At 44.8% G+C, this 12,094-nt stretch overlaps 1 protein-coding gene across 2 annotated transcripts in view; it reads left to right on the top strand.

Annotated features, from left to right (window-relative positions):
- EP300 (E1A binding protein p300) overlaps positions 1-11,833 on the top strand; it is a 101,653-nt gene extending 89,820 nt beyond the window's left edge. For both annotated transcript variants that reach the window (XM_014607611.3, XM_014607608.3), the window contains exons 28-31: positions 1,786-1,950; positions 6,513-6,674; positions 7,663-7,944; positions 8,478-11,833. In XM_014607611.3, the coding sequence (XP_014463097.2) occupies positions 1,786-1,950; positions 6,513-6,674; positions 7,663-7,944; positions 8,478-10,715 (2,847 nt within the window). In that variant the 3' untranslated portion in view covers positions 10,716-11,833. The remainder of the gene's footprint in view (positions 1-1,785; positions 1,951-6,512; positions 6,675-7,662; positions 7,945-8,477) is intronic.
- The last annotated feature ends 261 nt before the right edge of the window (positions 11,834-12,094 follow it).

The raw sequence follows: 12,094 nt of genomic DNA, 5'->3' as shown, positions 1-12,094 counted from the left end.
ATAGAGGAGGAGCATCACCTCCTTTGTTCTATTAGTCATGCACCTGCTAATGCACAACAAGGTGCGATTGGCCTTGTTGATGGCCTCGTTACATTGCTGGCTCATGTTCATCTTGGAGTCAGTTATGACTCCAAGATCCCTCTCTGCCTCCGAGCTGCTGAGAAGGACACTCCCTAACCTATAGGTGTGCTGGGGGTTCCTCCTTCCCAGGTGGAGTACCTTACATCTATCTTTATTAAATTTGCACCCTATTTCTCTCTGCCCATTGATCCAACCTGTCCAGGTCAGCCTGAATCTGCTCCCTGCCCTCCGGTGTACTAACTTTGCCCCATAACTTGGTATCATCAGCGAACTTGGAGAGGGTGTTCTCCACGCCCTCGTCCAAATTGCTGTTGAAGGTATTGAATAATATCGGTCTGAGGACTGAACCCTGCGGGACCCCACTGCCCACCTCCCTCCAGGCCAAGAAGGAACCATCCACCACCACTCTCTGGGTGTGGTCCCTAAGCCAGTTGGCCACCCACCTGATCGTGTAGGCCTCCACTCCGCAGTCTGCTAGCTTCTCAATGAGGATAGGGTGCGAAACTATGTCAAAGGCCTTCCTAAAGTCCAGGAAGATGACATCAGCCTCGGCTCCCGCCTCCCGGCAGTGTGTGACCTGGTCATAGAAGGCTACAAGGTTTGTCAGGCAGGATCTACCTGTGACAAACCCGTGCTGGTTTCCCCTCAGCATCGTTTCCCCTGCTGGGCCTGCACAAATGTGTTCTTTGGTTATTTTCTCTAGCATTTTCCCAGGAATAGAGGTAAGACTGACTGGTCTAAAGTTACCTGGCTCATCCCTTCTCCCTTTCTTGAAAATGGGCACCACATTGGCCCTTCTCCAGTCCTTAGGGACCTGGCCAAAGCACCACGAGCGCTTGAACAGCTGTGCCAGTGGCTCAGCTATGACACTGGCCAATTCTTTCAGCAGCCGTGGATGGAGGTCGTCCGGGCCTGTTGACTTGTACCCATCCAGCTCCTCCAGGAGCTCCTTAACTATTTCAGAACTAACTGTAGGCAGACTGGTGCCATGTGGACATCCGTCAATGATCGAGGTGGGGGAATTGGCTTGGTCGGTACGTAGAAATACTGAAGCGAAGAACTCATTGAAGAGCTCTGCTTTTTTCCCCACGTCAACCACCAACTGTTCTGATTTGTCCTGCAGGGGCCCTATGTTGCTCTGAGCTTTCCTTTTCTTTTGCCTGCTATATACCTGAAGAAGGACTTTTTATTGTCCTTGATTGTTGAAGCCAGCCTGAGCTCAAGCCCCGCCTTAGCCTGTCTAACTGATTCACTGAAACAGCGCACCAGGGGGAGATATTCCTCCTTGGTGGCTGCTCCCTGCTTCCATTGCCTATACATCTTTCTTTGCCCCCAGACTCTCCTGGAGTTCCCTGTTCAGCCAAGGGGGCTTTTTTGCCCCCTTACCTCTCTTCCTATGTAATGGGATAGACTCCTTTTGAGCCCCAAGGATCACTCCCTTGAGATACCCCAACCCTCCTGGACTCCCCTTAAATCTATTGAATTAAGGGATTTGTTTCTTTGTAGACTAAATATTTGAAGCATCATCCCAAATTGAGGCACCTGTACATAACCAACACAAACTTTAAATCCATGCTTGGGCTGTGCCTTAGTAAATTGAGCTGTATTGTTAAGGGTTTTTTTGGGTACTGCACAGAGAAGCACGTGCCTTGGTTAACTTGCTTTGTGATAACTGTAACCTAATATATCTGATCTGTTTTATAGGATATCTTCAAGCAAGCAACAGAAGATCGTCTAACAAGTGCAAAAGAGCTGCCTTACTTTGAAGGGGACTTCTGGCCCAATGTGCTAGAGGAGAGTATTAAGGAACTAGAACAAGAGGAGGAAGAGCGAAAGAGAGAAGAGAACACTAGTAATGAGAGCACAGATGTAAGGAAACTTTCTACACAACTCTTGGGTTTTTTTCCTTTAATCTATTTCTTAAGTTTTCACCTAATTTTCTTCTGTGCTTGGTGTAAAATTAAGTGTTCTACTAGAGTTAGCTTGTATTTGTGGCACTGATGTTTAATTTTACATTGGTAATGTGATTCAGTTCTCACTTTTACTCAGTAGCCGCTATCATCCTCCTTCCCCCCCCTTGGTTTCCTTACTTGCAAGTTGAATTCTTTCTTTCATTCTGCTTGCCTGAAACTCCATGGCTGGAGCCTCAGAAACCATTCTCAGGCGGTTAATTTTTAAATTCAAATATCTGTGTAGTGGCACTGGGTTTTTTCTTAATTGCTATGTGAGAGTTGTGCTAGAGCCTGTGGACTACCAAAATTACAGTTGAGAATCCATTCTAGTTCTCTTTCATGATTCTTATCTAAAAGTTGAAAACTTCTGGCTAAATAGGCTAAGCTTGTCAGGCATTTGGGTTGGCCATCTAATACCTACCCAGGAGTACCCAGGAAGTCTGGAGCCTTATTTCAAGAACTGTCTGGGTTTGGAGTTTTTTTAAATATTATTAAATCATAACATTAAAACTAAGTTACTTTATTTTCTTGAATACAAGATGACCCTGAATATAAGATGTCCTACCAATAATTTGATTCTGTACCTGAAAACCTATAAATTTGTTATAATTTTCCAGGTATAGAATATAATTTATTGGAAATGTGCCTTGAATTTGTCCCCCTCCCACTGCTACAGCAGGGAAGATAAATTTTGGGGTCTGGTAGCCCCCTTGCCCTCTGCCTACCCACATCTTCCCCTGCAGCCCCTTCCTCTCCCCCCTTCTTTATTGTCAGATATCTGCTCTCCCTGAGCACAAAGAAGTGAGGAGCAACTTTGAAAATGCTGACTTGAAATGAACATACGTGTAGTAATTTGCATATAGTACCCATAGACTTAGTTAATCCAGAAGTGATGCATGTTACCTCTTTTTGAAACTGCTGCAAGTTTTAGCACAGGTACTCCATAAACACACTTTTAAGCAGCACTATTGTACCTACTTATATAGTACAAACTATACATGATATTAGTCCAAAGCCAAAAGGCTTATCATTTCTCATGTAGTTCACTTGGCTTGGCCCCAACAGAGTCAACACCGTTACACACATAGTGGGCAATGTGGAACTGTGGGGTCACCATGGTTTGAATCTGCTCCAGATATGGCACGCGCACCGCTGCGCCGCCGCCCCCCCCCAAATCCATGTGCTAATTAGCTTCCCCTTGCATGACTGGAACCAGGTGTTCTTGTCATGAGTCCTGGGGGCCTCAAAATGTATATACAAATGAGGCATAGGGCCAGCCTGGTCCGGTTTTACCTCATGGAGGGCAGGGCAGAATCATATGCAACAGGCTGAGAGATGGGATGACAGGGATTCTGAATGAGCTGTTTGGGGCCCCCATTTGGTGATGTTTGCCAGACATTTAGGGCTGATGAAGGAATGGGAATCATTGGGAATGAGAAAAAGGCAGCTGAGCTGTGGGAGTGAAGAGGAAATGTATGCAGTGTAGTGGCTCACCATCAAAAGGAGTTGGCGCTGAAAGAGACTGTGTTCAATGGACACTACTGTATATCTTATACAGATGGGCTGCGCTAACCTATCCTGGTGGTAGGTTCCCATCAGCCTGTTTGCCCAATATGGGCCATGTGTTTTATAGTCATCCTCAGTGTTATCTGCATTTAATCAACTTCATAGTTGGTTTTTATTACATGCTGCTTTGGGCAGCAGTTTAATGAGGCCTCCCTGTGTACAAATGTAAGACAAGGGGCTTTCGGTCCCTCCCCCACTGGAGTAGGGGGATGGACAATCTTGTCTTATATTTGTGTAAATAAGGTATTTAGAGTGCTAACTAAAAAAGAGTAGAACAGATAATGAGTTGAGATCAAGTTGAAATCTACATATTTGCATCCATATTGATTTGGAATTCAAATATTTTGTTATTTGGGTCATTTGACTGACACAACAAATAGCCCTTACACCTTAAGAGAGAATCTAAGGAGATGTCTGTCTGCTTGTGAGCCTTAACAAAACAGCTTTACCAAGGTCAGTTAGTCAGAACTTGAAACTGGTTAAACATTTTGATACTGAAATCAAATCGTCTGTTGCTTTGAACCACAACCTCAAAAATTATATAAAAGCTGCTTCTTCAGATTTCAATTCCTAGGAGGTGGCTCACCATTTTTCTTCTCAAACATCAGAAAGATGACAATACAGACCTTAACAGAATGCTGATAAGCAGCACTTTGCAAGCTCTGGTTTAGCGTAATGTATAGATACTGACTTTTAAAGGTGTTTGAGGCTGTAACTAGAGAACACACTTTAATCAGGATTTTGTGAGAATGTTAGGGCTATTTGAACTTGGGGAAAATGTATTATTTTTCTACATGTAGAATTTTTTTTCTCATGGTCATGTGTACAAATGCACTTTCACACCGTAGAATTAAAGAATAAAAAGGTTGGAATGTCTTCAAACATTAAAGAAAAGCAACAAAAAAGTGAAGATACTTACGATGAAGATACTTATTCATGAATGCATCAGCTCTGTCTTCTGTGCTCTTTTGAAACAGGAGTGGGAAATGCATTCAGGGAGCCATGATGCTGATCCAGCACTTCTTACTAGAAAGCTTGTGTAGGTGCTGGAGAGAAACTGGGTGTAAAGGCTGATACAGCTTTTCCCTCGAGGTCATGACTTTCTCTCCCAGAAGTGATCAGTCTTTGTTTTAAAACTTGCCTTCCATCCAGTGATTCATTGACTACTAGAAAACCATGCTTTTCATTGTTACCCATACTTCATATGATTTTCAGTTTTTACTTAGTCTTGCTTTCAAGGCCTTTAGACAAATTGGATGTGAGGTTTTGCAGCTCTGTCTGCGTTTAAATTTTCTTTTGGCAGCCATATATCAAATATGGCAGCATATTTGAGAAGCCCCATGTAAACCAGCAATTCTAAACAAAGTTGCTCTTTGCATGTCTGACACGCCCAAAGATATTAAATACACAAGAGAATACTTTTGAGGATGTTGATCTAGCCTCTTCGAAGGGAAAAGATTTACAGGAAGCTTGATACAGAATCCCGTTAAAAACAACTGCTTGAAAAGGCCTCAGCATTTAGCAGAGTTAAAAACAGATTTAAAAATCTTAACCAGAGTCACCAACCTTCATGGTTCATTACAGCCTAACAAATACTGTTACTAATCTTCATGAACTTCACCAGTAATAACCACCCTATCTTTTTGAATAATTGCTCTGCCAGTAACTAGATTGCTGCTTCTACTACACTACTTTTGTCCCATAACAGCTTTTCAGACACCTTTTTAAGTCCACAGCCCTCCTCTATCCTTCCAAGCAGACTGATTGATTGTATTTCCTGTGATAGTTAGTTCAGACTGTGCCTGCCCCTCTCTTTTCCTTAGACTTGAGGAAAGATACTTGATGCCCAAAAGCTTGTCCAACACCTCTCCCAACTAAACAGTTGGTCCAATAAAAGATATCACAGAAAATCCTTGCCCCTCATAAGTTTCTTGGACTGTTACAGTGACAACTCTCCAACCCTACTAAATAATCTTTATCATCCAGGAGCCATATGTTAGAGCAAACAGCTTCTTTTGTTGGAACATTTGTGCTTGACAGAAAAAGCTTATTTAGAGCTCATCAGTATAATAAAAATGTTCACATAAGGTCTGCTCCTATATATGTGTGCTCTCAAAAAAACTACAAAGGGCATCTACACCATGAACCCCCAGGAACCATTGTTCTCATTAGTGAGCAATGGTCAGACTAGTCTAGAAATGGGAGGAAAAAACCTGTTTTTAGTTGATATTGAATGTCACTTCTCTGTCCCACTTCCAGCCAAGATCAAAGTGGGAGTGGAAACTAATCTCTGAAATGAAAAGTTCTACTAACATTTCCTGGACATAAAGGTCCCATCTTCTTAAGCTCCTATTTGACACTGTATAAAGAAATGAACAAAAAAAGTGGGGGGTAAGGGCTGTGACACGAAGAGAGTAACAAGGATAGGAAAAACCTACCAAGTCATCTCATCTGTCTCCTTTATCTTCAAACTTCTGGATAATGCAAAATCATTTGTGCTCTTCAGTGACTTATCAGTTTTAAATACCTCATCAGTGGTCCATCTGCCATGCCCTTTCAGGATTCTTCCAGTTGAATAAGAGTTCATTGGAGAATGTTTTGATCAGTATCTTTTTTTTGGATCTTCAGTCAAACCCACATATCATCTACTGAGCATTTACATGCCTCGGTGCTTTTAGATGGTTTTGTTGCTAGTGAGTAATTCAATTATATTTTCTATTCTAAAGGAATTGGTAAGTTTTTTCCTTTTTTAAAAGCAGGTTATTTTGAAATATTACTATATATAGTGCTGGAATGACAAAGTATCAAAATAATAAAATGTTATGCTGATTTATTGTCTTAAATAGCCAGGGACCTCATGTGCCTTTTTTATTTTGCACATTGAAAGTTGCTGATTCCTCCTTGCTCCAACAGGTGAGCAAGGGAGACAGCAAAAATGCCAAAAAGAAGAACAATAAGAAGACAAGTAAAAATAAGAGCAGCTTGAGTCGGGGCAATAAGAAAAAGCCTGGCATGCCCAATGTCTCCAATGATCTTTCACAGAAGCTGTATGCCACTATGGAGAAGCACAAGGAGGTAAAATCTGATGGAATAAGAAATGTTTTAATGGCCAAGTACCCAAAGCTTGCGTATAGGCTTAATGCAAGATTATATTTTCATCTGGAATACCTGTCCAGACAGTCCCCTTCTCTAGTGTTGGTGCACCAGACTGGTGTGACAGTGAAGCATGGGTTTATTTTCCATCAGCAGTATGGGAATATTCATCACTGCTGTGCTGTGCTGTGCAAAGAACTTTTATGAAAATAAAGTTTTTGCCCTGCCAGAGAATATAATGCAGGGGCCAGCACAGTCTCTGGGCAAAGTGCCGAAAACACCTGCAGCCTCAACGTGTGAGATGTTGGCATGCCAGGGGCAGATGGCAAGGGAACTGAGAAGGGTCTAATCCTTATTGTGGCAGATTGCAGGGAGCTGCAGCCACTCAGAGCTGGTAAATATGGGGGGGACCCCTGCCAGCCCCCCCCCCCCTGCCCACTCCCCCAGTCTCCCCCAAACCCCCTCATGGCTGCCCCTGCCTGCCCCAGCTTGGTACTTTAAAAAAAAAAAGAAGCCCTGGTGTTCACCAGGTACTGCCAGGCAGGGGGGCCATCTATGCTGCCCCACGTTTGGCTGCTGCCAAATCTCCAAGTCAGATTCAGCCGAAATCGAATCGGGACAGTGATTTGAATTGCCAAATCAAATCACTGTCCCCCCAAATCGGCGGAATCCGAAGCAAATACTAGCTGCTTCACACAGGCCTACTGCCTACCCCTATTCTAGTGCTCTCTGTAATAGGTCTGTATAAGTCATGTGTCTGAAGAAGCAGAGGGGAGCACCTGCAATGCACTTAAGGATGGGAAGTGCTGTCCATACACTTGTGGGCAGCTGTTTTGACCTGCAGCCCCCCTTTTCAGCACATGCAAGCTTCAGCAGTTCTGGAATTGCATATATTGCATAATTAAGGCTGGTGGCTGAAGCCTTCTGGCCAGTGGCTGACTAACTTCTGTGCTGGTCTCTTTTTTTTCAGGTCTTCTTCGTGATCCGTCTCATTGCTGGCCCTGCAGCCAATTCCCTGCCTCCTATTGTTGAGCCTGATCCACTCATTCCATGCGACTTAATGGATGGACGTGATGCCTTCCTCACCCTTGCTAGAGACAAACACCTGGAGTTCTCTTCACTCCGAAGGGCTCAGTGGTCAACCATGTGTATGTTGGTGGAGCTGCATACCCAGAGTCAGGATCGTTTTGTTTACACCTGCAATGAGTGCAAGCATCATGTGGAGACCAGATGGCACTGCACTGTCTGTGAGGTATGCCCCGTAAGATATTTTTTCTCCACTTGCTTTGGGCACTGGAATAAGAGAGCAGTAAGCTATTTTTTCTCCACTTGCTTTGGGCACTGGAGTAAGAGAGAGCCTGCACCAAAGGTTACTTCTGAACCTAGATTCAATGAGATTTCTCCTGCTTCTCTTTTGAAAAAGAGCAAGCTGATGACTGGCCACTTGACTTCTTCTCTCCCTTCTCTGTGGGGAAGTAAACTGTGGTTCCATTTGTCCTACTGGTCAGGTGAAATTTTTACTGCCTATGGGTAAACAGGATTGTCAAACTTTGTATATTTCAGTGTTTATTGATGTCCTGCCCCCACGTATTTCACTGCTTAGAATTTGTACTCCACTTTGTCAGTAGCTGGGCACAGGGGGCTACTATAAAAGGTTAGATTTCTTTCCAGCAATTCATCTGAACTAGTTGGGGGTCCCTTGCTGCTGCAGTGACACCATGTGTGTTTGCTGAGCTAGGCTGAATGGACAGCTGCTTAATTTTCCCCAACACTTTGCTTTTTCAGGATTATGACCTGTGCATCACCTGCTATAACACTAAAAACCATGACCACAAGATGGAGAAATTGGGCCTGGGCCTAGATGATGAGAGTAACAACCAGCAGACTGCAACCACACAGAGCCCCGGTGACTCCCGCCGCCTGAGCATCCAGCGCTGTATTCAGTCCTTGGTCCATGCCTGTCAGTGTCGTAATGCCAACTGCTCACTGCCGTCCTGTCAGAAAATGAAACGGGTTGTCCAGCACACCAAAGGCTGCAAGCGCAAAACCAATGGAGGGTGTCCTATTTGCAAACAGCTCATTGCTCTTTGCTGCTACCATGCAAAGCACTGCCAGGAGAACAAGTGTCCCGTGCCCTTCTGCCTCAACATTAAACACAAGCTCCGTCAACAGCAGCTTCAGCACCGCCTGCAGCAGGCCCAGATGCTCCGAAGGAGGATGGCAAGCATGCAGAGGACTGGCGTGGTAGGTCAACAGCAAGGATTGCCCTCACCGACACCAGCCACGCCAACAACTCCAACAGGCCAGCAGCCCCCAACACCTCAGACCCCACAACCTCAGCCACCACCCCAGCCTGCCACGCAGCCCCAGCCTGCACCTCCCAATAACATGCCGCCCTACACTATACCAAGAAATCAGCCTCCTGGTGCGGTGTCCCAGGGCAAAGCAGGTGGCCAGGGAACTCCTCCAACTCCACCTCAGACTGCTCAGCCACCAGTTCAAGGTCCTCCTCCAGCTGCAGTGGAAATGGCCATGCAAATCCAGCGGGCAGCAGAAACTCAGCGTCAGATGGCACATGTTCAGATTTTCCAAAGGCCAATTCAGCACCCAATGCCGCAGATGAATCCAATGCCACCCATGGGGATGAACCCTCCCCAGATGACCAGAGGTCCTGGTGGTCACATAGATCAAGCCATGGGCCCAGCAGGCATCCAGCAGCAGCCACCATGGGCCCAGGGAGGGTTGCCCCAACCTCAGCAGCTGCAGCCAGGAATGCAGAGGCCATCCATGATGTCAGTAGCCCAGCCAGGGCAGCCTATGAACATGGCACCTCAGCCTGGGATGGGCCAGGTACCTGGTACAGCTCAGCCAAAACAAGGATCTCTTCCCCAGGCAGCATTACAAAACTTACTTCGGACTCTCAGGTCTCCCAGCTCCCCCATGCAGCAGCAGCAGGTGCTTAACATCCTTCACTCCAATCCTCAGCTACTGGCTGCATTCATCAAACAGAGGGCAGCTAAGTATGCTGGATCTCAGAACCCGCAAGGTATGCCAGGGCAGCCTGGAATGCCACCCGGACAGCCTGGGCTTCAGCCACAGCAGGCCATGCAAGGGCAGCAAGCAGGGGTGCACCCAAACCCAACCATGCAGAACATGAACCCCATGCAAGCAGGCGTCCAGAGGCCCACCATGCCGCAGCAACCACAGCAACAGCAGCCTCAACAAGCCATGGGCGGGATGAACCCTCAGACGCAGCCAATGAACATGAACCATTCGGGGATGAACCCACAATTCCGGGATCTTTTAATGAGACGGCAGATGATCGAACAACAGCGCCACCAGCAGCAGCAGCAGCAGCAAGGTGCAGGACCAGGGTTGGGTCCTGGAATGGCCAACCATAATCAGTTTCAGCAGCCCCAGGGAGTTGGGTACCCCCAGCAGCAGCAGCAACGGATGCAGCATCACATGCAGCAGATGCAGCAAGGAAATATGGGACAAATGAGCCAGCTTCCACAGGCAATGAGTGCAGAGACAGGAGCCAGTTTGCAGCAGGCTTTCCAGCAGAGGCTACTTCAGCAGCAGATGGGGTCTCCAGCTCAGCCCAACCCCATGAGCCCCCAACAGCACATGCTTCCCAGTCAGGCCCAGTCCCCACACTTACAGGGCCAGCAGATCCCTTCATCGCTCACCAATCAAGTGCGTTCTCCGCAGCCTGTACCTTCACCACGACCCCAGTCCCAGCCCCCCCATTCCAGCCCTTCCCCTCGGATGCAACCTCAGCCTTCTCCACACCACGTCTCTCCGCAGACCAGCTCCCCACATCCAGGACTGGTAGCTGCCCAGGGTAACCCCATGGATCAAGGGCACTTTGCCAGCCCGGACCAGAGTGCAATGCTTTCTCAGCTCGCTAGTAATCCAGGCATGGCAGGCCTCCATGGTACAAGCGCCACGGAACTGGGGCTCAGCTCCGATAACTCAGACTTGAATTCAAACCTTTCACAGAGTACACTAGACATACACTAGACACATTGTAGCATTTTGGGAGCAAAAACAAAAAAACAAAAAAAAACACCTTATTTTCTCAAGACTTTTTGTACTGAAGACAAATTTTTTTGAATCTTTCTTAGCTAATACAACATTTTTCCCTGGAACACATCCGAACTCTGCAGCAGTAGTTTGTGGTTTTAAAAACAAACCAACAATGAACCTGAGGGACGATAGAATACAAAGAATATATTTTTGTTATGGCTGGCATCATAACCAGTCCTTTTTTTTCTTGTTTTTCCTCGCGTGCGTGCGTTGAGGAGGTAAGGGGAAAGGGGGTGATCAATAGTCCCCTTCTCATGCCTCCAATAGGTTTTATTTTTTTTTAAATTAATGAAAATATGTAATATTGATAGTTATTATTTACTGAGGCAGAAGGTAAACATTTTCCCTATTCTGGTTTTTTCCTCACGTCACTGCAAAAAAGAAAAAACAAAACACAGGAGAACATTTCCTAAAACCGGAGGACAAAAGGGGTTAATGTTGCTTTAAAAAATACATTGCATATATATAAATATATATTAAAAATAAATACCAATTTTTTCCTCTTTGGTTGGAAATATGTCAATTCTTTGGGAAAATGTAAAAATATTAAATAACCCAATCCCCTCCTGAAGTCTACTTTTGTCCTCCAAGAATTTTCTATACAAGAGTCTGAGCTTAAAAAAAAAAAAACTTCAAGTATTAATAATTTGTACATGTAGAGAGAAGACAATGTTTTTTGCAAATACACAGGGCAGCTGCCAAATGGATGTAGTATATATATTGTGGTTTCTGTTTTCTTGAAAGAATTTTTTTCGTTATTTTTACATCTAACAAAAGAAAAAATAAAAAAGAGGGTAAGAAACAATTCCGAGGGGATGATTTTAACCTGAGAAGTCCCTGGGGTTTCTTCTTTACGCTTGCTTTCTCTCTCCTTCCCTTCCCCACCCTCTTCCATTTTCTGTAAAACTTGAAAATAGAAAGCAAAAAACCCTCAAATGTTGTAAATCATGCAATTAAAATTGATTACTTATAAATATGAACTTTCGATCACTGTATAGACTGTTAAAATTGATTTCTTATTACCTATTGTTAAATAAACTGTGTGAGACAGACACAGCCTGCTCTTTTAATGCTTCCCTTCTCTTTCCCACCTGTTGTGCTTGTGTTAAAAATGATGGCAGCAGATTCTATGCTGCTTTAAACTTCTAGTGAGCAGAATTTGCAGGTTTTTTTAATGTTCCTTTGGTGGTTTTCATTTGAACAATGGTTAGAACATAGAATGGGTAATAATTTATAGTTAGCCTGATAAAAAGGCATGTTTGGGTGCAAACTGCTTTGATTTTTGCTCATTGTGCGTAAGTTGCAGAAAAAGT

Source organism: Alligator mississippiensis, chromosome 4 (genome assembly GCF_030867095.1).
Source record: "Alligator mississippiensis isolate rAllMis1 chromosome 4, rAllMis1, whole genome shotgun sequence".
In the NCBI taxonomy this organism is placed as follows: Eukaryota; Metazoa; Chordata; order Crocodylia; family Alligatoridae; genus Alligator; species Alligator mississippiensis.
The sequence above is the reverse complement of the archived record's forward strand: the minus strand, read 5'-3'. Positions and strand labels throughout refer to the sequence as shown.